The 28,000-nt window shown below is 42.6% G+C and overlaps 1 protein-coding gene across 1 annotated transcript in view; it reads left to right on the top strand.

The window, feature by feature from the left end:
• The window catches only part of GRIN2D (glutamate ionotropic receptor NMDA type subunit 2D), a 1,421,508-nt gene that overhangs the window by 918,169 nt on the left and 475,339 nt on the right, over positions 1-28,000 (top strand). The window contains exon 9 of the mRNA XM_073656309.1: positions 1,570-1,738. Within this exon, the coding sequence (XP_073512410.1) occupies positions 1,570-1,738 (169 nt within the window). The remainder of the gene's footprint in view (positions 1-1,569; positions 1,739-28,000) is intronic.

Below are 28,000 nucleotides of genomic sequence, written 5' to 3' on the forward strand. Positions count from 1 at the left end.
TACATCTATTTTTGAATTAGCCCTCCCCGGCACAATGATCCTTCAGTAGAAGAATATATGCGGGATTGCATTTCATCAGTAGTGTCAGGAGTGATAGCATTTCTGCAGTATATAGATGCCATTAAAATATCTGTGTCAGGTGCAATATCAAAGCTGTCAAAATACTTGATAAAGTTAAATCATATCTTTTAAATTCACATCCAATGCTTTAGATACAGTAGAAAATGAAAGTTTAGAAATGTTTCCATGCCATGTTGGCTTCTCTCCACGGTCAGAAACATTTAATTAGATACTATATATTTTGAGTAAGATTATTTTTAATGATTGTCCAATGCATTCTAGGAGGATTCTCCAATTTTAGTGTTAATGTTTAATATATTTTACATATTTTTACATATTTTTTCTATTTCTAGACAGCATCTTATGGTGATTCTGCATGAAGCTTTATGAATATGTATGGACATATCATGTATGTTTGGGCTTTTCTCCACTTACCTATCTCCAATACCTCACCAAAATGGAGGCATCAGGGTTGATAACGTTAGATCTTTAGTCTGGGCTCACAAGTGTAGTCGCAAAGAGGTAGACAATGTCCAAAATGGGTGGTAGTAGAAAAAAAGACTTGTATATTATGCCAAGTTATGACTTGCCTAGTTTGAAATACATCATACGAAGACAGCAATCACTGGAGAAGGACATTATGGTCAGTAGAATAGAAGGAACAAGACAAAGAGGAAGACCAGCATCCCAAAGCATTGGTACTATAAAGATAAAGGCAAAAAAGACCCTGGTGGACCTATCTAGGCTTGCACAAATTCGACCTTTCTACAGATCGTTCATCCATCAAACTGCCATGGCTTGAGATCAAGCCAAAGGTTAATAAAAACAAAAATTGTGCCAAACACATCACAGCTATGTTTCCACCTGTCATAATTCTTTATCCGACTAGTCAAAATGTAGCTGTGATGTGTTAGCAAGCAAGTCTCTTTTCTAGCTGCTGCTTGTTTTGGACCCTGTCTACCTTTTTGTGACTGTGTAACTATTAACAAGTTGGATTCTTTGTTTTTTGGAATTTGTGTCATGGTGAAAGAGGACTGCTCATGGCCATTGGGCTCATGGATATTTCTGACATCTACAAGGTTTTCAGGATTAGGAAATCTCAGGTCACTTACGTGATAATGGAAAAAATATGATGCAATTTTTCCACTATTGTGCATTAATTTATGGAAAAATAGGTTTTCTCTGCATTCAGTATTTTGAGATTTTCTGTTTTGATTTTGCATTTTTGAGCGTATTCCCTTTCCAAGCCAGGAATTATGATGTTTACAATTGCAATGCATCCATAATCAAAGATTGACAAATAAGTGGCTAATTATATTTTTCATATCAGATTACAGTTTTTTCATTTTTTTTTTAAACTCCATCCAAAAACTAAAAGTGGAGATCAACCATGAAAAAGCAAGACTTACTGGCAAATTTACTAGTGTTTTAACATATTTGGTAAATTGGATATTTATTGTTAAATTAATATAAACTTGACCAAGACTTATTGACTTTTTGTCTTTACAGCCATATGACAGACCCCATCATCTTTGTCAAGCAATGCTGTAAAGGATTCTGCATCGATATTCTCAAACGTCTTGCCAAAACCATTGGATTTACTTATGATCTTTATCTCGTAACCAATGGAAAACATGGGAAGAAAATAGAGGGAGTATGGAATGGAATGATTGGAGAGGTGAGATTAGTACTACCTCATATTTTCATGCTATTTCTTTTTTCCATCTTTAGCCATTTTTTTCAATATGCTGTATATGCTTAGTTATTTTTCAGTGAGTTACATAATATCATTGTGTTAAATTGTGAATTGTTGTACACATAAAGTATTAGTATTTTCAAGGCATATGCTTATCTAAATATCTACTATATATATTGTTACTGGTATGGTGCAAGATTAATTTGGAAGATCTCACATAACCACATTTTGTATTCTAAAGGATATTGACAATGATAATGTGTAATAACTAGGTAGCAGCCAACATCTAAAGTGTTGCAGATGCCTTAAGATAGGAGTTGGTTCTCAAGGCTCTGGTCCATTGGCTACATCAGTAAAAGGTATTTACTGGTCTTGTCAACTGATTTGCACCAACTCTAGTCACCAGCTTTCATGAGATATGTCAATGGGGTGGAGATCATAAAACATAACTGTTAATGTTAAAATACTAAAAACGACTCTTGGCTAAAATATCAAGACAAACAATTAACACACTACAGCCATTTAAATCTTCATGCCCTTGGGTGACCCCAAATGAATAATCAACCATATAACAAGGGTCCCAGAAGTTGTAACCAAGTCATGAATTGGAACAATCTCACCATAGATCAGGTGGTGTCCTTATGAGAGGTATGCCAGGTAGTAGATCCTCAGAATGGGACAGGATTGGTGGGGTATAACTTCAATCTGCCAAACATTACCTGGCTACAAGGTCCAAGGGATCGGTAATAGATTTTTCCCAAGCTAATCCCGACGTGTTTCATCAGGTGAATCAGTGAAGGCAGATCATGGGGAGCCAGCCAACATGGCTGTATATAACCAATACCGCAAAAGCGGTATATACTATTAACCTGGAATTTGATCCTTTAAGGATTGTATGCTTAACCAACTTTCACGAGCATTGATACCAAATGACTCCAAATTGTTGTTCTCCATCTACTGCTTGTTGGCTGAAGTTTGGAAGCAGCTGAAGAACTAAAAAGTGAAGACAACTGCACTATTTATATAACTCTACACAGCTGTATATACTTATAAAATTCACCAATTTTACATTTCATGGACTAATTTTTTCATGATGTAGGTTTATTTTACACTTTTTTTGTAAGAGACACATCAATAGGTGTCCTAGAAAGGACTGTGACATACAGTGACTTCGACTTTATTATTTTCTTAGGCCAAAACAGAAGTGACATTCATGTAAAAGACCAACCAGTAGACAAGTGTGAGCGCAGCTAAATAAAGCAACAAATTTAATAGGTTTGTCTGACTAAGGAGTGAAAATAGAAAAGCATGTCTACATCTTTCAACACCAAGTGGGGGAAGGGTGGAATTTAGATGACCCGAGGAAATGTTCTTACAGATAAAGGCAATGTACACTCACTTAAAATAGAAACAAACATAAAATCAAAGCTTGTCTGTTCTCATGGCAGCAAAAGTTCTGAACATGATGGCGTTAAAGTTCAGGCTGATGTGATAGAAAGTGACAGCAGAGAGCCAAGTGCATAAAGTTGTCTCTGTTTTTTAAGACTTCCCAGCCCTGAAGTCAGAAGCAGAGTCAATTGAAAATGCTGAAAAGGTCACTGGGAATGAATAAACCACATATAACACAACAAACTTAAAACTGTAAAAACGCATCTGTTCAAGTGTACATGCCTATTTGTAATTGTGGTGGATCCTTCATTTGTTGGAGTGCAATATTCTATTTACATTTATGGTGACCATGGCTGACCAGAGGTGACTAATCTTCAATGATGAAATTGAAAAAAAAAGTAGATTTAATGCACTTTAGAAAATAATTCAAAGCATTTATATCTTAGTTGGACCCATGATTAAGATCTGGATGCATGAATATTTGCTGAGATCCAGTATGTGGCAGTGGCCGCTAAACATTGACTGGATATGTGCAGTGTAGCTCTGTTCAATGTTTCCATCTGGCCACCGGTGGAGCTATTAACATCTGATCTATGGTGGTGCAAATCTTGATGAACTATTGCATTTTTCTGCTCTGTCATAGGAACAAAGCAATGAAATTAATGGCAGAGTCGGATGGAAGCCAATGGCATCTAATGGAGCCCATTGATTATACTCATAGTTGGGGTCTATCACGTTTCCATCACAATGTCTTGCACTTTAACTAGACAATATAGCAAAGCATACTCAGTGTTTATGTTATCCAGACCTAAGGACGTACTAATTTTAATGTTTAACTTCAACCCTAGAAGAAGCTAATTCAACACAAGTTGGGGTTTCGCTATTCTTGGCGCTTGCACTTTTGATAAAATTTCTCCATTGGTATACTGTAGTTATGAACCTGTATTTTATGGCCATGGTACACTCTATACACTTGTTTGTTTCTCTTTGGAATATTGATATACCTTTGGAGTTTTACTGTGTTTTATTAGCTACTCAATAAGCATTTTGTGACTACTCCTTCCTTCCTACTAAGGGTTAATGATTTGGTATTATATATACTTTTCTTATCGATTGAGCATCCAAACTTACATAGTTGCCACACATTTTTGTTTATAGGTATATAGTATATTGATTTGATGCCCTTACTGAGGATGTGTCCTTTGTTATATACAGATTTAATGCCAATGTCAGTTTTTCACGTACGAGTTGTATCTGTGTTTTCATCGATAGAACTCTGACCTATTATAGTCTATGGAGTTGTTCACATGTTAATTTATTTTTGCGGACTGAGTGTTCTACAACAAAGCACAGAGGCATGTCAGATTTTGACCCAATAGTCTAGGAATTGACAAAATGCTCACATAGGGCATTTAATAGCATGCGATTTTATTGTGTTTTTTGCACTCACCTTGTGATACTGTGAAACCACAGCACTGGATTGCCTCTGATAACAATACCCCAGCTGCTGCTCCACTGATGAGATAAACCAACGTTGATAAAAAACAAATAGGAGAAATTTGGGTGTGCTGCGCTGCTGGTGAAGAATTCATAGGATTCAGATGGGGATCTAAGATGTAAGGTTTCTCCTTGTGGAGAGTGACAAGCTAGGCCTGGCATGTCAGAGTGAGGAGACCCATACGCCATGCATGCTCCTCTCAGAAATTAAATAAGCAAATTGCCTCTTCAGAGAGGAAGAGGACTAGAACTCTAGAGCCATATATTGGAAGTAGAAATCCTAAAAGTCAATATCGACACTTTAACGTGACTTGCCATGTGACTTAGGATGATGTTACCCCTTAGATCCTAGTCTTAAGCCTCTCACCTAGTCAAATTAGATCTCATACTTTGCACTGAAGAGTGGCAATCACCCCGAAACACTGTGTCTGCAAATTGAGATTCTGGGGTTTGGCTTTTTTTTCCCTAAGTTTTATGACAAGGCCTCTTCCTCAGGGAAACCATGTTCCTTATTGAGGTTCCCTGGGGAAGAGATCTGTTTGATCTAGAAACACTTAGGGAATAAACTACAATCTATTTCTATTCATCTGAATCCTGTGAAATCTTCCCTAGAAGCTCAGCATACCCGCATTTCAACTTTTGATTATAGATTTTGATCCATGTCACCGATTAAACTCGCAAATACAAGTCTCTGGGTTTGTGAAAAAAAATCAAGAGCACTTTGATGACATCGATGTGCTGTCAGTAGTGATGAGCGAACATGCTCGGTCAACCCTTTAACCGAGCACGCTCGGGTCCTAACATTGTATCTTCGGCGTGCTCGAAAACTGTGTTCGAGTTGCCGCGGCTGCATGTCTTGCGGTTGTTAGACAGCCGCGACACGTGCAGGGATTGCCTGTTTGTTAGCCGCGGCGACTTGAACACAGTTTTCGAGCTCGCCGAACATACTCTTTTAGGACCCGAGGGTGCTCGGTTAAAGGGTTAACCGAGCACATTCACTCATCACTAGTTCTCTGTTATTCATTGACTGATAGGAGAAGTTTGGAACAATTCATCAGAACTGATGATATTTTGATGTAAAAACTGACTCATTGTCATCAGTGATTTGGATCAGAACAATCAGTCTGATTTTTGCATACAAGTAAAAAGACTGAGATCTGAATGAGGCCTAATTGATTTCAACTTAATTTATATTTTTAAGTATTATGCAAATTTACTACTCACTTGACTTTTTGATCTCACTTTTTTGAATATAGGATAGGTGCTCTATTTGATGAGTAGTATTTTTCTTATTTTTCTTGTCCAATTTTATTCCTTGCTATGGGGCAATCTATATTTTATAAACACAACTGGATCTTTGGGATATTCTTGTTTAATTAACAAAACTACTAAAGTGTTGCATTTAGATCTGCAGACTTGAAGAGTTTGCTTATTGGTGGTCAGTTAATATCCCATTCAGACAGGTGGACGACACTTTCCATGCACACAGAATGATCGGTAATGGATTGTTCTGTGCACATAGACTGGCATTGTTCTTGGCAGCACATGTCTTGTTTACATATGACAAAGTGCTGCCGAGAGTGATGATCTTCAAGCAAGCTAAAATGTTATTTCACCTGACAAGCGACAGTTTTTCCTTGTTTTTTGGGTGATTTGCAGCTTGTTTAAACTGGTCGATTTAGGAAGAAATGAGAATCTTAGGAATGTTTTTTTTTACATAAATGTACCTGAAAAGGTGCTTGAGTCTTGAGCAGCACTCTGCTCCATTTTCTTGTTGCTGAGGAGAGATCACTCCTCCCTGAGTTACAGTTCTAGTTTAATAGCTTCATCCTTCTGCTGAAATTCTATTTGCTACTGTGACACAGTCTTGTCAGTACTTGTTCTGAATTCTACACTCTTATCACTATATTTGCTTATATATATAACGGTGCCTTTGAACAAGCACTAGCTAAAGTGAGTAATAAATATGAGATTGGTCTAAAACTGCCAATAGTGGGGGCCAGTGGATTGTGATTTTGCAAGACTGATAACAGCAGCTGAAGATCAGGAGTTGACAGAGAGAAAAAGGTGAGCAGCTAACTGCTGTATAGAAATCAATGGGCTGAAATTACAAAAGCTAACTCATCAGTCTGGATTGTAGCTAGTGATCAAACTCAGTCAGGCACTGGTGGAAAATCTTCTTGGAACAAGCTGTACACAATGTAAAATAAAAGTTCTCATAGAGGGAAAACCGCTGCAGATATTAAAAGAAAGTCAATTTCAAACATGCTATTCACCAATACAAATATTAAAACTTGCAAATAATTTATTTAGGTCTAATCTGAATTAGCCCATTAGCCATTTGTTTTTCATGATCTATGGTCAGATACCAGTCTTTAATAATTCAAGAATAGTATTGTTCCCAACATGTTAGTCTATAGCATAGTACCAAGTCCCTTGTGAGTGAGTTTTTAACTAGGTTTCTCAGCCTGGTATTAATGCCTCATCATAGAGTCACACCAGTGACATTTTTACCTAATTGGTAGGATGTGTTTGGTATGCCATTATTTTTTTCAACCTGTTAGATCTTTAGTCTTCTAATGTGAAGTTCTCACTCTGTTGGATTTGAGCCATACATGTCTTACACTGCCAAATATATGAAGAGACAGTACATCAGATCTCTCTAACAGTAGATCTTTCTAATGATTTTTTTACACATTGGCCTGCAACTATAACAAGGGGACATCCTCTATGTCTAAAGGAAAGAAGGTATAATCTTTACTATAAGAGCAGTGAGATAACGGAACTCTCTGCCACATGATGTTGTGTAATGGTTGATTCACTAAGAAAGTTCAAGAAGGACCTGGAAGTCTTTCTTGGAAAATATAATATTGAAAAATATAATGTTATATTTTATAGGTACTAGATTCTTTGATGGGATATAGATCCAGGGAACTAGTCTGATTGCCGTATGTGGAACCGGGAAGAAATTTTCCTCTAATCTGGGGCAATTAGCATTTGCCTCATCGGTATTTGCCTACCTTGGAATCAACTTGTTAAGTTATAGGTTGACTTTGATGGACTTATGTCTACCTTCAACCTAAAAACTATGAAACTATGCATGCTGCACTTATCACTGGGAAATATCTGACCATGGAAGGCTTCCTACAGCAATATTTTCAAACTGGTTGTCCCCTTTAATGACAATTACTCTTTTATTCTCCATTTAATTCTAGCTGGTTGTGCAGGATCCCTATGTATATGCCATTAATCCTTAATATTATGTTTAATAATACAAAAATTTTCCAAGTATGTTTTATTCACTTTTAAAATATTTCATAGGACTTCTGTGCTCATTTTCAATATGAGATAATGTGGTGTATGAGATGTAATGAATTCTTCAGTCAGTGGATTTGATTGACATCTACTATGACGCTATTCTAACGGGCCGGCAAATGAATGGCTAAGAAATCATTTCAAGAAATATTTCCATCAGAATTCCCTGCAGGAAATAAAAGACACATTTGTAATGTAATGACTAGGTATAGGTAGAAAGCTCCAGATTAGCTCATTATTTTTACTTTTACACATATGCATATGAAGTTTATCCATCCGAACACTGATAGTAAAATTTACATAAAGCCTTTGTATACTGAAGCATTGTAGGGGCAATGGGTTGGAATGCAAATGAAAGGATTTTGCATGTAGATCTCAAATGGATAGCTCTGATATGATTATAAATTCTGCATGCACCATACACTCCATGCTAATGCGCATTATGAAATACACTTGCAGATTTTTAGAGATACTTCAGACCTGGCGTTTGCATGATTAATGAATTTTATTATTTTACATCCAAAAGGATTAACCTATTTATCTCACAATTTTTCCATTGTCTATAATGAAAAATTTGACACATAAAACTATACCTAGATTTTTTTTTAAGTATGCCATTTTTCTAGTTACTATTACAATATTTCCTCTACAAAGTGGACAGAAATAACCTCTCTTTTTACTACCCAGTTGCTTTATTATAGCTGATAATGAAATTTAGTGAGCACTCATTTTCAGATACTTTCATGTATAGCTGATTTCATTAAGGACCGGCGTGATTTACATTTTTGTCCCAACCCCCTACTACTTTTACAGTGCCGTTTTTAATGGGTCCAAGCTTGCACTGCCTTCTTCTTGTATCGTATAAGTGCATTGAAAATATGTAGGTTCCATTAAACCCAAAGGGTAACATTCATGTGATGTAAATGATAATTTATTAATATATGGAATGCATAATATACATAATACAAAGGCATCATGCAAATTGAAAACAATAATGTACAACGCAAAGGAATATTCTCTCTGCCGAATATTTGGCCTGTGGTTTTTCAACCTAGTAGTGACAACCTGTTTATTCACTTGGTATGTGCCACAGTTTTAATTTTATGTACTGAATTTGCAATTTCCCTATTTATAGACCTGGCATTAATAGGTTTTGAATAATAAATTCTAAAAAAAAAGAGAAACAATGGTGCCTTGTAGCATTTAGATCTAATGACGCACTGGGATATTAGTTAGATTAACCAACTTGGTAAGAATGTTACATAGCATAGATTAATATACAATCTCTATGGTTTTTCACTAAGTTTACATTTACAGAGGCCAATCATTAAGAATGAGCATTCTTATCCATGCAGTTTAAAAAGGGTGCCGCTCATCCAATGAACTGTTACGAATCGTGGTTCTGTGCTCCCACCTGGGAATGGAGCCAGTCCAGTGCTACACTACTGCAGTCACAAGCACCACCATCCAGAAGGTTTTGGGGGGAAGCCTGGATCCATCACAGGAAAGCAGAGGAGACTATGAAGATGCAAGCTGATAAGCGTCAGCAAGGTTGCAAACTCAGAGTGGGGGACAGAGTTTGGGTGTATACTAAGAATCCAAGATCAAGGTACCACGTCCTAAGCTCACACCGAGGTTTATAGGCCCATTTCGCATTATCGAGATTGTCAATAAAGTGGCTTTTTAGCTAGGTCTGCATTCCTCTATGTTGGTTCCCAATGTTTTTCACACTACATTATTAAAGAAGATGGTTACTCCGCTTATGACCCAGGATCCTCCACCTATTCTGGTTTATAATACTGAAGAATTTGAGGTAGAAAGTACTGTGGACTCTTGTAGAGTTCGGAACTCCATTCAGTATTTGATTCATTGGAAGCAGAAAGCTTTTGCCTACTTTGATCCTTTATTAACAAAGTATCATATCAAGAAACCTGATGTTTATGCTTGATAGAGCAAAGGAAAAAGTGTTATGTCTTAAAACCCTATAAGTTATAGAGCCTTACTGAAAGCGAGTTTGCCGGGAGAAAAAAGGTTAATTTTTTTTCCTGTAGCCATGCTTTCATGCTTTCAGTAAGGCTGCAAGGTAGCATTGTAACACTATTAAACCGCAGATTAAATTGAATATGTCAGTACGGTTTTGCTAACTAATCTGAGAGCAGCATGTGTGTCACTTACTCAGCAGCTTGCTGTAGTTTCCACATAATCAATGTTTTATCAGCAGGAGATTATCACTTCTGGACTAGGTGTCTCGTGCAAGCTAATCAGGCTAATCTGTATAGCCCCGCCCCCACCACTGATAGTCAGCTCGCTGACAATGTACAATGTACACAAGAAGCTAAGAATCAGGAGTGTGAGCGAGGATATTCATGGCTTAGCATTCGTGTACGTCCAGGAAAGTGAAAAAAGGGGGGGGAATTCCAGCTCCTAAAAGTCAAAAGTTTATTCCATAAATATAAAACATTGAATCCAAATGTGATCAAGGCAACGTGTTTTGAATGCTCACATGCGTTCTTTGTCTGAGCTGAGGCAAAGAATGCCTATGAGAACGCCCGTGAGTGTTCGAAACGTGTTGCTTTGATCACATTTGGATTACCGGGTTCGGTTGCATTTCTTTTTAATAAAGTTGTTGCAACCATCCCCTTAACATACTCTATAGCGCCACCTATTGGAAGCAGCAATCCTACAAGTCACAATCAACCCTTTAACGAGTCGTGCAATATGACTTAGGATAAAAGCCAAATAAGAATCTCAATTTGCAGACGGTGTTTCGGGCTGTTGGCCCTCGTCAGTGGAAAGTATGAGAACTGATTTGCCTAGGTGAGAGGCTCTGGACTGAGGTCAAAGGAGGTAACGTTTCTCGTTATGGAGAGTGACACACCAGCTCTGGCACGTCAAGGTAAGGAGGCTTATTTGCCATGCAATGCTCCTCTGGGAAATTTAATATGCAAATTGCCTCTTCAGAGAAAAAGATGACTTGTACTCTGTTAGGCGTTTGCTGGATCTGAAATTGGGTCAGAATCATCAGTGGATTCTGTGGTCTCCCATTCTGGACCAGCCAAGCAGAGGCTGCTCTGCATCGCCATCAGTCCCAACTCCTGGCTAGTGCACCAGATATACAAGTTGTCTCTTGGGTCTTTGTTTCTAGTAGTGTTAAGCATAGGTTGCGGAGGGGAAAAGGGCTGCTACAGCCTAAATCCAGGATGCACTGCACTGAGCATGCCCGTAACATGGCGGACCGTGATTGGTGGTTTGGTTTCAGTTGATCCGGTGACCTGGCACCGCCTGATTGGCTGCTGGTGACGTCATCAGTAGTGCGACCAATAATTCGATTGTGGGCAGGGCTAAGTCTTAAAATAGCCCACCCACAAGCATGGCGGTGCGCTCTGATCATTCCGTTTAGGTTGTGTACATGTGTGGATGCTTGTCTGTTTGGGCTCCACGTGCTCCCTAGCTGCTCTCTCCGTGACCTGCCGATGCCATAATTCACTCGGCTGATTAGCACAGGTCGCTTAGGCAGGTTTAGCGTGCTCTCTAGCTGCTCTCTCCGTGACCTGCCAATGCCAGAATTCTCTCGGCTGATTAGCACAGGTCGCTCAGGCAGGCTTAGCGGGGGGAGGCAGGTAGTTTCCGTTTTGCAGTCTGGCTCCGACAAGGGGGTTGCTATACGCCCCGAGCAGACTGCGGGTTCCGTATCCCTGGCACCGCCTGTTATCCACTTGGAGAGTTACTCCGCAGACCGGTTACACACCAGTTGGGAGCACGTACACTCCGGCGTCAGTCACACACACTTCCTAGCCCCTGCTGCGTAGCCTCTGTGCAGTCAACAGAGCTACAGCTACGTTAGTTGTCGCACATCTTCCGTGTAGTTAACGGAGATAGTGCAAATCCTTTTCCTGTCCAGGTGTGTAGTAACACTGGATGGATTTACACTTTAAGTTGGTTGTTTTACACTCTAACCCAGTGGGTGTTCGGCTGCATCGCGGACCCCGGGTTCGGTTGCATTTCATTTTAATAAAGTTGTTGCAACCATCCCCTAACATACTCTATAGCGCCACCTATTGGAAGCAGCAATCCTACAAGTCACATTCAACCCGTTAACGAATCGTGCAATATGACTTAGTATAAAAGCCAAATCAGAATCTCAATTTGCAGACACGGTGTTTCGGACTGTTGGCCCTCATCAGTGCAAAGTATGAGAACTGATTTGGCTAGGTGAGAGGCTCTGGACTGAGGTCTAAGGGGTAACATTTCTCCTTATGGAGAGTGACACTCCAGCTCTGGCACGTCAAGGTAAGGAGGCTTATTCGCCATGCAATGCTCCTCTAGGAAATGTAATATGCAAATTGTCTCTTCAGAGAAAATTGAGTATCTCGCTGACTGTTCAGACACAAATATATCTGTTTAAAAGATTATGGTGTAGGCCAGAGTAATAGAACTGTGGTTTTCCTCTTCCACGGTTCAAATCTGGGTGTAATCCACCTTTATGCATAAAAAAAACAGTTTGAGTGTCTCGCTGACTGTTCAGACTCAAATATGTCTGTTTAAAAGATTCTGGTGTAGGCCAGAGAAATAGAACTGTGGTTTTCCTCTTCCATGGCTCATATCGGGGTGTAATCCACCTTTTTGCATAAAAAAAAACAGGTTGAGTGTCTCGCTGAGTGTTCAGACACAAATATATCTGTTTAAAAGATTGTGGTGTAGGCCAGAGAAATAGAACTGTGGTTTTCCTCTTCCACGGTTCAAATCTGAGTGTAATCCACCTTTTTGCATAAAGAAAAACAGTTTGAGTGTCTCGCTGACTGTTTAGACACAAATATATCTGTTTAAAAGATTCTGGTGTAGGCCAGAGAAATAGAACTGTGGTTTTCCTCTTCCACGGTTAAAATCTGGGTGTAATCCACCTTTTTGCCTTTTTTACATAAAAAAAAAAAATTTGGAGTGTCTCGCTGACTGTTCAGACACAAATATATCTGTTTAAAAGATTCTGGTGTAGGCCAGAGAAATAGAACTGTGGTTTTTCTCTTCCACGGTTCAAATCTGGGTGTAATCCACCTTTTTGCCTTTTTCACATAAAAAAAAACATTTTGAGTGTCTCGCTGACTGTTCAGACACAAATATATCTGTTTAAAAGATTCTGGTGTAGGCCAGAGAACTAGAACTGTGGTTTTCCTCTTCCACAGTTAAAATCTGGGTGTAATCCACCTTTTGGCATAAAAAAGAACAGTTTGAGTGTCTCGCTGATTGTTCAGACACAAATATATCTGTTTAAAAGATTGTGGTGTAGGACAGAGAAATAGAACTGTGGTTTTCCTCTTCCACGGTTCAAATCTGGGTGTAATTCACCTTTTTGCATAAAAAAAAAACAGTTTGAGTGTCTCGCTAACTGTTTAGACACAAATATATCTGTTTAAAAGTTTCTAGTGTAGGCCAGAGAAATAGAACTGTGGCTTTCCTCTTCCACGGTTCAAATCTGGGTGTAATCCACCTTTTTGCCTTTTTTACATAAAAAAATCATTTTGAGTGTCTCACTGACTGTTCAGACACAAATATATCTGTTTAAAAGATTCTGCTGTAGGCCAGAGAAATAGAACTGTGGTTTTCCTCTTCCACGGTTCAAATCTGGGTGTAATCCACCTTATTGCCTTTTTTACATCAAAAAAACAGTTTGAGTGTCTCGCTGACTGTTTAGACACAAATATATCTATTTAAAAGATTCTGGTGTAGGCCAGAGAAATAGAATTGTGGTTTTCCTCTTCCACGGTTCTAATCTCCTTTTTATTACCCTTTTGCCATTGATAGTGCGAGTGTAAGCTATTTTACTTCATTTAAAATGGGCAAGGCGCGTGGCAAGGGACGTGGAATTGGACGTTCTGGTGATGGTGAGTGCAGAGGACAGGGCCGTGGCCAAGGTGAAAATGTGCCACAACCAACAGCCACATCTTCTCGCTCCCACTTCTTGACTGAATTACTAGGGAAGCACACAACAACAGCACTATTGTGAACTGATCAGTGTGAACAGGTTATTAATTGGATAGCAGATAATACTTCCAGTCACCTGGGCACCACCACCTCTGGTCTGTCTTCCACACAGTCAAGTGTTAGTAGCCGTGAGTCTCGACCGCATACTCCTCCTCTCCCTGATGCTCCTTCCTCCCACCATGCCGAGCGTCGTCAGACAGCAACTGATCCCACAGTTGGACACTCTGAAGAGCAGTTCACTGGTCCATTTCCATATTTGTGCCCCTCACCTGCTCCACCTGAAGTGGTGGAAGTGGAGATCCCATGTAGCGATGGCTAAATATTTGAGCAGCCACGGTCACAGGAAGGCGACGTTGGCAATTTGTCACAAGAGGTGGACGATGACGAGACACAATTGCCATGAAGTGCTGAGGAGGACTGTGGTGCGGAAGTGGAAGAGGAGGAGGTGGTGGATGATCTAGTAACTGACCCAACGTGGCAGGAGGACACGCAGAACGAGGCCAGCAGCACACAGGGGGAGGGAGGCAGAGTACCCCAAAAGGCAAGAAGAAGCAGTGTGGTGGCTGCAGACAGAAAGTGGGCAACCATTCCCCGTAACACCAACACGAGGGACGTTGCCAGTACAACAGGTAGGTCTTCCAGAGTCTGGAATTTTTTTAAAGACTCTGCTGATAACCCCAAAAAAGGCCATTTGTACCACATGCCATGCCAGCATCAGCAGGGGTGACAAAACTTCCAGCCTGACCACGACCAGCATGATCAGGCACATGGCAGTAAAGCACTCGACTTTGTGGGGCAAACCCCAGGGTCCACGACCAGTATCAGCGGGTGTCACCACTGCTTCTTCCACTCTTGTGCGTGTAAGAGAATCCCCTGTTGTGTGTGCAAGGCAATCCCCTGTCCATACTGCATGCAAAGATGCCCCCTCCTCTCAGTCTTCACTTTTAGGGCAGTTTCTCAAGAAACAGTATCAATGTCCACGTTCCACTGCAGCGTTCAATTGTCCATATCACAGACCTTTGAACGAAAGCGCAAATTCGCAGCCAACGCCCCACAGGGCAAAGTCCTAAATTCGCACATTTCACGACTGCTTGCGTTGGAAATGCTGCCTTTTAGGCTGGTGGAGACAGAATCCTTCCACAACCTTATGGCGGTGGCCGTCCCTCGGTACTCTGTCCCCACCCGACACTATTTTGCCTGGTGTGCCATCCCCACACTACCAAAGCACGTGTCCCAAAACATCTGCCATGCCCTCAACAACGCAGTTACTGGGAAAGTCCACCTGACAACGAACAAGTGGACAAGTGCTTGTGGCCAGGGACGGTACATCTCCCTGACGGCACACTGGGTAAACATAGTGAAATCTGGGACCCAGTCGGACCTTGGGATGGAAAACATCCTCCCCACACCAAGGATTGCGGGCCCTATGTCAGTCAGAGTTGCCCCCACAGTGTACAGCTCCTGCACATCATCCTCCTCCTCATCCTCATGTTCAGCCTCCATCTCAGATATCACCACATCAGTTACAATCTAGAAGCACTGCAGTGCTGCCTCAGCCAAGCGGCAACAGGCTGTGCTGAAACTCATAAGCTTAGGTGATAAACCTCACACTGCTTGTGAGTTGTGGACAGCTGTGAAAGAGAAAGCAGATCTGTGGCTGAGACCGCTGAACCTACATCCAGGCATGGTCGTGTGTGACAATGGCCGTAACCTGGTGGCGGCTCTGAGGTGAGGTGCGATCACACGCGTACCATGCCTGGCTCATGTGCTTAACCTCGTGGTTCAGTGGTTTCTTAAATCGTACCCCAAGTTGCAAGATCTGCTTGTCAAAGTACTCCGGATGTCAGCTCATTTTCAGAAGTCGGCTACAGCTTCCGCCACTATAGCTGTGTTGCAGCAGCGTTTGCAGCTTCCGGCACACCGACTGGTGTGTGAAGTCCCCACATGTTGGAACTCTACCCTCCACATGTTGCAAAGTATTTGTGAGCAGAAGAGAGCAGTTTTGGAGTACCAGCTGCAACAAGGCCGTCGATATTCAGGTCAGACTCCACACATAAGACCTCAGGACTGAGTGGACCTGGATGTCTGATATATGTACCTTCCTGACAAACTTTTAGGAGTCCACCAAGATGGTGAGTGGTGATGACGCCATCATTAGCGTCAGCATCCCTCTTGTCTGTCTTTTGCAATGCTCTCTGCAGAGAATTAAAGAGGAGGCATTGCAGCCAGAGTATGATGAGATGGATCAAGATGCAGTAGCGGGTGATTACACACAGCCCAGCCTCATCTCATCCCAACGTGCATTGGGGGACAATGAGGGACAGGAGGAGGAGGGGGAGGAAGAACAGAAGCTGGTATCATGCGCTGTAGACGGTAGTACCTGTACAACTGTCATACCGTCGGTTCAGCGTTGGCGCCTGAGGACAGGGGGGAGGAGGAGGAGGAGGAGAATGAGAAGAGCATGGTCAGCCGTCATCTTGGTGAGGACACGGAAGTCTTGCCCGTTACCAGTCTGGCACGCATGGCTGACTTTATGTTACGCTGGCTTAACCGTGACCATCGCGTTGTCAAAATGTTGGGTGACAGTCATTACTTGCTGGTGACACTTTTAGACCCCCACTACAAGTAGAACTTTCACTCTCTTATTCCTGAGGTGGAGAGGTCTACAAAAATGGGGCAGTACCAGAAGGCCCTTGCTGCAGAACTGTTAAAAAAATTCCCATCTGAACACGCTAGCGGCAGAGGTCACAGTTCGGTGCCCAACCAAGGCGTACAGGCGAGAGAGACGCAACTCCAATACAGCAGAGGCAGGGGAACACTGTCAACGTTCTGGGACAGTTTTCTGAGACCCACCGAGCTTACAGGTCCTGAGGCGCAGGGTACTCTCACAAGGAGTGGAAAGTTTCAAAAGATGGTGAGGGAGTACCTTGCCGACCCTACCAGCGTCCTCCGTGATTCCTCTGTGCCTTTTAATTATTGGGTATCCAAGCTGGACGCTTGAAATGAACTCGATCTGTACGCCTTGGAGGTCCTGGCCTGTCCTGCCGCTAGCGTGTTATCGGAGCTTGTTTTTAGTGCCACTGGGGGAATTATAACTGATAAGCGCATTCGCCTGTCAACTGACAATGCTGACAAGCTGACCCTTATCAAAATGAACAAGGGCTGGATTGGGCCAGACTTCTCATCAGCACCAAATGACAGCAGAGTAACATAAAGTCAAATCCACTGTGTTATTTCGGGAGGTGTATTCCCATGCACCGCTTCACACCCACACATGGGTATTCGCTTCCTCATTTAGGCTGTTTTTTGCTCTTCTCCTTATCCTCAGCCTCCACCACCACTAAACCACCAGGGTGACCGTGGTCTGGGTTGCCAGCATTGCAAGTTCCTCCATCCTAATTTTTGGCAGCTTTTGCTTGGAAGGCATAGGCAAAGACTATGGGAGACCCACTCCCCAATAATGGGAATAATGCTTTTAATATGCTGTACTGCATGGCTCTTGTACGGGCATTGCAAGTTCCTCTGTCCTAATTTTTGGCAGCTTTTGCTTGAAAGGCATAGGCAAAGACTATGGGAGACCCACTCCCCAATAATGGAAATAATGTTTTTAATATGCTGTACTGCATGACTCTTGTAAGGGGCATTGCAAGTTCCTCCGTCCTAATTTTTGGCAGCTTTTGCTTGGAAGGCATAGGCAAAGACTATGGGAGACCCACTCCCCAATAATGGGAATAATGTTTTTAATATGCTGTTCTGCATGGCTCTTGTAAGGGGCATTAAAATCGTCTTGTTAAGCTACTGTGACCTCCAAGTCTCTTCCAAGGGTCATTGATATTGTCTTTTTATTCCACTGGGACCTCCACGTCTCTACCAAGGGGCATTGATATTGTCTTTTTATTCCACTGCGACCTCCACCACTCTTCCAAGGGGCATTGATATTGTATTTTTATCCCACTGCGACCTTCACCACTATTCCAAGGGGCATTGATATTGTATTTTTATCCCACTGCGACCTCCACCACTATTCAAAGGGGCATTCATATTGTCTTTTTATTCCACTGGGACCTCCACGTCTCTTCCAAGGGGCATTAAAACCATCTTGTTAGACCACTCTGAACTCCACATCTCTTCCAATGGGCATTAAAACAGTCTTGTTAAGCTACTGTGACCTCCACGTCTCTTCCAAGGGGCATTAAAACCGTCTTGTTAAACCACTCTGAACTCCACAGCTCTTTCAAGAGGCATTGAAATGTTGTTTTTAATTACCTCTAACCTCCACGACTCTTCCAACGAGCATTGCATTTCCTCCTAATTTTAGTCAGGTTTTGCTTTTCAATGCATTAGCGAACACTAAGGGAGACCCACTCCCCAATAATGGGTAGAAGGTTTTTAGTATGGTGTAATCCAGGTCTGTTTCACGGGGCATTGCAGTTCCTCAGAATTTTTGGAAAGCCTTCCATTCACTGCTTAGGCCAACAGTGTACAGTAGACCCAGTTGCTATAAATGGAAAAAACGGTTTAGTTAAGGCCCTCTGACCTCCATGTCACTTTCAAGGGGCATTGGAGTGCCTCGAAATTTTTGGTAGGCATTGCACTCACTGTATGCTCTATAACTGTGTAGCCGAACAGCTCTTTTTGGTACAGAAACATATCCTACAAGACATGTGTGGTTGACTGGCTTGATATTGATGTGAATGGTCTCTGTTCCTCCTGCTCTTTCTCCTTTGCCACCACTTCATCCATCATTCATCACCTGAAGCTTTGTTTTAATGGGAGTCATAGAACTGGGATAGTAGCAGGAAAACATCCAGCAATCCTTGGAGGAGGTAGGATATGCGTCAAAACGCTGACCACCTCAAGCCTAGCCACTACTACATACATGTGCTTGCATTCCAAAGAACAGAAAGCTAAGGAGATGGATGGCCTCATGATCATGAATAATTTACTCATTGTGTAGGAGGCTGACCACTGCTGCTGTCTACCTTCTGAACTTTGTGTTGAAGCCTGATTGACCCAGGACTCGCAATCCTCTGTGTCTGGAGGACGTGTTGCATCCCAGTGTCCAACTGTGTCCCGGCTTCCACAATATTAACCCAGTGTGAAGGCATCAGTGAGATGGACCATCCCTGGCCACATTCACTTGTCCACGTGTTTGTGGTTAGGCTATCCTTCCCATTAAATGCACTGGGGAGGGCACATCTAATGTTTTGGTATGTGCTCTTGTGTAAAAGGTGCACTGGGACAAATAGGGGCTACTGGGGACTGTTTATGGACACCCAGCCGCCCCCAGGTGGCTGGGGACCATGTGTGGGCACCCGCCCGCGGGGCAGCTGGGGACCATGTGTGGGCAACCGGCCATGGGGCAGCTGGGGACCGAGTATGGACACCCGGCCGCCCCCTGGCGGCTGGGGACCAAGCATGGACACCTGGCCGCCGGGCAGCTGGGGACTGAGTATGGATACCAGGCCGCCGATGCAGCCATGACGTGGTGGCCAGATTCCACCTCCACACGCCTAAAAGGCCCAATTTCATGTGCAAGCAAGCAGTATGGTATTGCTGCCTGAGGGTGGGCGGATGGCAGGCTGCATACTTGTTCTTGCATTGCAAGGAATGGAGGAGGTACAATTGAACACTGCCCTGGGACAAGGACTTGCACGGGGATAGTTGCAAGTCGGCATCTTCTGATGCGGCAAGGATCACTACTGATGGGCACACTTTTAGGCAGTGACTTGGGTGTCAGAGATGCTTCCAGGGGTTTTCCCCATGCTGTTTCCATGTCTTTTCAGCACTGTATGCATATGTCACACAGCACATGGCCAGATAAGATTGTAAAATGTTAAAATGACATTTCCCCGGTGAATGCATTTATCACGGTTGAAAGCAATACAAAAGTGCAAAAACGCATAAAAAATGCTACTTGTGAACATAGCCCAAGGTGTGGAGGAATATTTTTGTTTTTGTTATTTATTTTACCTTATACACAAGTCTATACCCTGGAAAGGATGTTCCTTAACATATTTTACAGGAAAACAGTTTCACTTTCGTTTTTGAATGTTTTATTGTGAGCCCGTAAAAGTGTCTTAATACCTCTGACCACTTTGTTGACATCAGTGACCTTGAGGTCAGAAATGCTTCCTGGGGCGATCCCCAAGCTGTCCCCATGTCATTTGAGCACTGTCACTATCGTTTTGGGCACTTTTTAGGCTTTCTACAGACTGCTAGGGGTGCCACCGCAAAATTGCTCGGGTCTCCCATAGACTAATATTGGGCTCGTTGCTCGGGTCGAGCACCCGAGTATCACGGTGAGCTCAGGTCGAGCTTCGAGCACCTGAGCATTTTAGTACTCGATCAACACTACTCCTTACCTTTACGTGCCAGAGCCGGTATGTCACTCTCCATAAGGAGAAACGATACCCCTTAGACCTCAGTCCAGAGCCTCTCACCTAGTCTAATCAGTTCTCATACTTTGCACTGATGAGGGCCAACAGCCCGAAACACCATGTCTGCAAATTGAGATTCTGATTTGGCTTTTATCCTAAGTCATATTGCACGACTTGTTAAAGGGTTGATTGTGACTTGTAGGATTGCTGCTTCCAATAGGAATATAGAGTACAAGTCCTCTTTTTCTCTGAAGAGGCAATTTGCATGTTAAATTTCCCAGAGTAGCATTGCATGGCGATTAAGCCTCCTTACCTTGACATGCCAGAGCTGGTGTGTCACTCTCCATAAGGAGAAACGTTACCCCTTATATTTAGGGAATAAACTGTTGAATTTTAGGAGCTGGAATTGCCCCCCTTTATTTCATTTTCCATCTGTTTGACATATACTTTTATGTATTATACTTGCACTATACATCTTGACATATATTGGGTTTATAAAGCAGTTAGGAAACAACACATCGTCTTGTATTGACTGTGGTAATCTAGTCCTTTATAGCATGGTATATTTATAGCAAAGAGTGAATAAATTGCTCACTGTGCAGTAAATGACCAAATTTGTCCTTTATATACAATGGGTGCAATGTCAAATGATGCCGACCTTCAGGAAATTAGTTCTAGAAAAGTAAAGTTGAACGGCGCATCCAAAAGATAGATTAAATCTTAAAATTTTATTCCATAAGTAACAAACAATTAATATCAACATGTTGGTGATAGAAAAACACTCTGATGCTTTTCTGGCGCTCTATGCGCCCTTAGTCTATGACTATCACTACGGTCGTATATAGCGCCAGAACCGCGTCAGAGTTTTTTTCTATCACCAACATGTTGATATTAATTGTTTGATACTTATGGAATAAAATTTGAAGGTTTTTTTTTTTTGATGTGTTGTTCAACTTTACTTTTTCTTGGTATCTGTATAGCGTTCATATTGGCTCCCTGTTTTCGCACTGGTTTTATTCTGGTATTCTGGTCTCCTCCAACTTTGCAAAAGCAAAAGCAAACGAGTAAGTTTATAGGATTAAGGTAGAATTTACATGGGCAGATTTTTTGCCCGAATGAATAAGAATTGAAGAAATAACAAGTTAATTGGCGCTCATTTGTAAACCTTAGGAACAAGATTTCTGTTAACTGACAAGTTTACACGGGTCAATAGTAGGAAATTAATGCTCTTATGAAAACTTCAGACAATTAGCAGCCTGTGTAATAATGCCCTATGTATTGTAGCGCCAATTGACACATTATTGAGTTAAGGAAGTGGCGACCCGACCTAGAAACTTATATGAGTTGTATTTAACTAAAAAAAAAGTTTAAATAATTGAAGTAGTAAAACTAGGGTGAAAGGACTTTAACAATAAAACTTAATATAAACAGGATTATTACGAAAAGTCATCTTTTTGATTCAAAATATGAAAAAAACGAAATGTAGACAACTCGAAACATTAAACCAGTGGACAATTATGACAACAATTTCTTGCAAGTATGTCAATAACTAAGAATAATTATAAAGCTTGACCCCTTAATGAGATTTTTTAGTTATTGCGCTTTAGTTTATTACTCCCCTAGTACTAAGTGCCATTAATGTTGTTATTTATTATTAGTATTTATTTATATAGCACCATTGATTTTATGGTGCTGTACATTTATCTATTGACATAGACGTATGATGGTATGTTTTTACAGGACAAGTTGTAATTTTGACTGACACTATACATTTTGCCTTTTAATGTGTTGAAAAACTGGAAACAATTTCCAAGTGTGGCAAAATTGCGAAAGAAAAAAAAAGGAACAGCAATTCCACCAGTGTGTTTTATGGGGTTTTATATTTATCGCATTCATTGTCCGGCAAAAATTACTTGGCAACATGATTATTCAGGTCATTATGATTACATTGATACCAAACATGGACATATAATTTGTTATTTTAGAGTTGAAAAAAATTCTGAAATTTTTAAAAAGAAAATTTTGGTTTGTGTCACCTTTTCTGGGACCCGTCTCTTTTTAATTTTCTATCTATGGAGCTGTATGCAAGCTCATTTTTTATTTATTTTAATTTTTTTTTTTAATTTTTAATAGAGAAAAAAGGTGTTGATTAAAATTTGTACATTTTTATTTATTTATTATTGTACTTATTTGTTCTATATTTTTTTTTAGTACTCTTAAGGAACTTGAACTTGCGATTATTCAATCGCTACTACTATATACTGCTATACCAAGGTATTTCAGTATATAGAGAAGGTATTTCAATATGTACAGTTCCCTGACATCACTTCTTTTAAATTTACTTTAGCTTTTAAATGGTTAAACTGCAACTAACAGAGCCAGCTCCAGCTGCTTTTTTTTAAAGCCAGATGCTGGCTAAGTAACACAGTCGGCATTTGCCTGACAATGAAGCAGGCTCAGTTTTTCAGTATATATATGACGCGCCCCCAGGGCCGTGGCGTACCCGGAGCAGGGCCTGTAGATGCTGGGGGTTGTAGTCACCGTGGCGGTGACCCAGTCCGTGACCGAGGTGGTCAATCCAAGGGTAGCAGATGTATATAGGTTATATAATGTCCGACTACGCCACCTGTGGAGTGCGGTTAATAGAGACCGCCGCTGCGGAACAGTCCTCTGATGCCGGTGGTGTAGCAGCAAACGTGGTATAATTCCCCACAGGAAGAGTTAGCTTCAGGACAGTGTGTGTGGATGATTGTGGTTGTGCAGGGTGTCGCGGTGCAGAAATAACCACAGAGTCCGTGCAGTGCAGTCCCAGGGTCTTTACTGGTAGCAATTAGACAGGCCTGGACTGGACTACTGGCTAGAGATAAGAGTCTGGTCAGTCTGGGAGCAAGTATAGAGTCCTCCTGGGCAGGTGGAGTTGTAGGCCTGCCGTTCTCACTATTCTCTTTGGCTATTCTGCTTGTAGCTGTGATGTAGCCCACGTCCCTGAGTGTAACGTGCGGTGCTCACCCGTATGGCTGGCAGCTCAGGCCTTGTGGATGCCTCGCTCCTCCGTAGCGGTACTGGTCCCTCGGTGCTGCTGAGCCTCCGGGCGTCTGATGGGGCCAAAAGACCTGCAATCTCCTGCCCTGCGGTATCTGTTGCTGGGTCTGGAATCCCCCACAGCCTCGGACTCCGTTGTCCGGTTCTCTGTGTGCTCCAGCTAGGACAAGCTATCTCCAGCTCCAGTCCCTAGCTCCTCTCTCTTCAATGTCCTAAACTCAACTCCTGCACTAAGCTGACCTAACCCCGCCCCCAGATCCAGTTGCCAAGGGGAGAGGTCTCCCCTTGCTGGCCTGGAGCCAGGAAAGTGTTGCATGTATTGTGTTCCTGAGCAGGAAACCCCTGCTTGCCTCCAAACATGGCATTCCTCTTTTAAGGGAGGCAATACCACTGTGGCAACCAGACCCTCTGGGGTGCCACATTCCCCCCTAGTTAATTTCAGTACTCTGGGACTGAACATATTTTTCAAAAGTAACAGGTAACAATAACAGGCACATTAGAATATTTACAAACATTACAGTCTTTAACAGGTTACTGTAAAATCCGCAACCAGGTGTCCATTCCACTGTGCAAGGTGTAATTTGAGAGACCCGTCCAAAACTCTCCACGGAGGCCCTGGGGTGGCTGCAGGGCATAGATGATCCAGGTGTTGGACCACGTCTTCGGCCACCTCCAACGGGTTTTTGTTCAGTAGTCTTTCAATAAGGGGCACTTTAACAAGTGCAACTATGTACAAGGGAAAGTTCCTTGGTTATTCACTGTCCATAACCTAAAAGTCTCTGTACCCTTTTCGGGTAACGGGATAAACAGGTTAAATGCACACATATAAAACATTTAAAAATTTTTAAGTCTCTTGTATACCTTTACAGGTAACTACAAACAGCATACTTTGCATTTTAAGTTCTCCAACGGGCAGGGGGCTGACCTCTTGTACTTCTGGTGGATCTATGGAGTACAGTCATGGCCAAAAGTATTGAGAATGAGACAAATAGTAAATTTTCCAAAGTTTACTGCTTCATTTTTTGTAATGGCAATTTGCATGTACTCCTGATTGTCAAAGAGTGATCAGCTTAACAGCAATTACTGTACTTACAAAGTCAATATTTGCCCAGAAAATGAACTTTAACCCCCAAAACACATTTCAACATCATTGCAGTCCTGCCTTAAAAGGAGCAGCTAACATCGTTTTAGTGATTGATCCATTAACCCAGGTGTGGGTGTTGATGAGGACAGGGATGGCGATCAATCAGTCATGATTAAGTAAGAATGACATCACTGGACACTTTAAAAGGAGGCTGGTTCTTGGTATCATTGTTTCTCTTCAGTTATCCATGGTTATCTCTAAAGAAACACGTGCAGCCATCATTGCACTGCACAGAAATGGCCTAACAGGGAAGAGTATCACAGCTACAAAGATTGCACCTCAGTCAACAATCTATCGCATCATCAAGAACTTCAAGGAGAGAGCTTCCATTGTTGTCAAAAAGGCTCCAGGGCGCCCAAGAAAGACCAACAAGCGCCAGGACCGTATCTTAAAACTGTTTCAGCTGCGGGATCGGACTACCAGCAGTGCCGAGCTTGCTCAGGAATGGCAGCAGGCTGGTGTGAGTGCTTCTGCACGCACTGTGAGGTGGAGACTCTTTGAGCAAGGGCTGGTTTCAAGGAGGGCAGCAAAGAAGCCACTTCTCTCCAGAAAAAACATCAGGGACCGACTGATATTCTGCAAAAGGTACGGGGAGTGGACTGCTGAGGACTGGGGCAAAGTCATTTTCTCTGATGAATCCCCTTTTCGATTGTTTGGGACATCTGGAAAACAGCTTATTCGGAGAAGAAGAGGTGAGCGCTACCACCAGTCTTGTCTCATGCCAACTGTAAAGGATCCTGATACCATTCATGTGTGGGGTTGCTTCTCAGCCAAGGGAATCGGCTCACTCACAGTCTTGCCTAAAAACACAGCCATGAATAAAGAATGGTACCAGAATGTCCTCCAAGAGCAACTTCTCCCAACCGTCCAAGAGCAGTTTGGCGCCCAACAATGCCTTTTCCAGCATGATGGAGCACCTTGCCATAAAGCAAAGGTGATAACTAAATGGCTCATGGAACAAAACATAGAGATTTTGGGTCCATGGCCTGGAAACTCCCCAGATCTTAATCCCATTGAGAACTTGTGGTCAATCATCAAGAGACGGGTGGACAAACAAAAACCAACAAATTCTGGCAAAATGCAAGCATTGATTATGCAAGAATGGACTGCTATCAGTCAGGATTTGGTCCAAAAGTTGATTGAGAGCATGCCAGGGAGAATTACAGAGGTCTTGAAGAAGAAGGGGCAACATTGCAAATATTGACTTGCTGCATTAACTCATTCTAACTGTCAATATAACCTATTGGTACTCATAATATGATTGCAATTATATTTCTGTATGTGATATAAACATCAGACAAACACTAATAAAAACCAGAGGCCAGCAGATCATGTGAAAATATAATTTTGGTGTCATTCTCAAAACTTTTGGCCATGACTGTACACTATCTGTCAGTGCTCTACCCTGGTCCCTTGTGTCTACCCCTGGTGTGGTGGGTTCAGTGTGAACTGCATCACTAGTATTTTGACGTAACACTGGTAGGTTTGGAAACTTCCTACGGATTCTTTGGCTCACCGTGGGTACGACAGGTTCACTATTAGCAGAGGGTTGATTCTCCTGGTCTGCTGTCAATGAAACTTCTGCCTCTGGGGCCAACTGTTCATCCAACTCTTCTGGGACTTCTGCAGCTTCCTGAGGGGCTGGTTGGAGAAAGGTAAGGACTGGCACGACTATTGCATTGTTCACTTGTGTCCACGACCGGGGAAATTCTCCGAGTACTGTTTTGACCATTTCTTCCACTTCCTCTGTGGATTGAGGGCTATACTGGTCTTCTTCAGTGTGTTGTAATTGCTCGGGACATTTCTTCAAGTGGTCTCTTGAAACTGTTGCTGATGTTTCTCCTCCATCCTTACTAATGAGGCACACCTTGGTGTTATCATGACTCGAGGGTAGGATGGTGTATGGCTCTACCTCCCACTGGTCATCCAATCTGTAGAGTCGCCTCTTTCTCTTAAGGACCTGTTCTCCAGGTGACAATGGAACAGCAGGTGCATGTTGATTGTAAGTCTTCTCTTGTCTTTGTCTTGCTTGGGACAGACTTCTTTCAACACTCTCTTGCACTTTGCGGTATTGTTGTTGCCGCTCAATGTCCCAATCTGCATCTGGTGAGGCTGTCTCTGGTGTTAGAACTCCCATGTCCAGGTCGATGGGCAGCTTACCAGGTCTTGCTCTCATCAGGTAAGCAGGTGTGCAGTTGGTAGAGTTCACTGGGATGTGGTTGTATAGGTCCACCAGATCTGGCAACTTTTCTGGCCACAGGCTGCGTTCTTCCAGGGGCAACGTCTTCAGCAGGTCTATCACCACCTGGTTCATCTTCTCACACAACCCGTTGGTTTGGGGGTGATAAGGCCTTTTCCTGATTTTCTTGCAGCTGTACAGGTTGCAGAATTCCTGGAACACCTCCGCTTAGAAGGCTGGACCTTGGTCAGTAAGCACATGGCCAGGGTAACCATGCGGGCGGCAGAAGTGCTGCTGGAAAGCTTTGGCCACTGTCTGAGCCGTCTGGTCCTTTACTGGCACTACTACCAGGAACCGCGAGTAGTGGTCTACGATGGTGAGAGCGTAGACATAACCTGACCTGCTTGGGGCTAGCTTCACGTGGTCCAAGGCTACCAGTTCAAGTGGTTGTTTGGTGATGATGGGCTGCAGGGGAGCCCTCTGGCTGTCACGGTCTTTTCGCCTCAGGTTGCATGGTCAGCATTCTCGACACCACCTCTCGATTGCTTTCCTCATGCCTGCCCAGTAGAACCGTTCACGTAGCAGGACTTCCAACTTCTTCCAGCCAAAGTGTCCTGCTCCATTGTGGTACGCTTCCAAGACCATTGATGCATCCCGCCTCGGGATTACCACTTGCCAGACCAGTTCATGTGTCTGGGAGTTGATGGCTCTTCGATACAGCTTCCCTTCATATATGAATAGCTTCCCCTTTTCCTTCCACAGCTTTTTGGTCTCCTCTGGAGCATCTGGATCAGGGTACGAGTCAGCTTGTGTCAGCAACTCCTTGATTAGGCGGACAGCTGGGTCACTATCCTGTGTCTCTGCCCATCCATGGTGGGGCAATGGATTGAACGTGGCCTCTCTGTTGGCGTAGCACCTGTTCCTCACACAATGGGATCACTGGGTTACTCCATGACGGTGGAAAGCGGGGATCTCTATCTCCTCCAGCTCTTTGGGTCTTCTCCCCCATCTGGCAAGTTAGTCATTCTGGACAGCGCATCGGCGTTTGCATTCTTGCGCCCAGCCCGGTACTTGATGGTGAACTCATAATTAGACAATCGGGCCATCCATCTTTGTTCCAGGGCACCAAGTTTCGCAGTGTCCAGGTGCATCAGCGGGTTATTATCCGAGAAGACGGTGAATTTGGAGGAGGCGAGATAATGCTTGAAGCGCTCTGTCACAGCCCAGACTACGACGAGGAACTCCAACTTGAAGTAACTGTAATTTTTGGAATTCCATTCTGTGGAATCTGTGAGCTTCCTGCTGGCATAGGCAATCAC

Source organism: Phyllobates terribilis, unplaced genomic scaffold, assembly GCF_046119375.1.
Source record: "Phyllobates terribilis strain yellow unplaced genomic scaffold, ASM4611937v1 Scaffold_12__6_contigs__length_324123572, whole genome shotgun sequence".
Lineage (NCBI taxonomy): Eukaryota > Metazoa > Chordata > Amphibia > Anura > Dendrobatidae > Phyllobates > Phyllobates terribilis.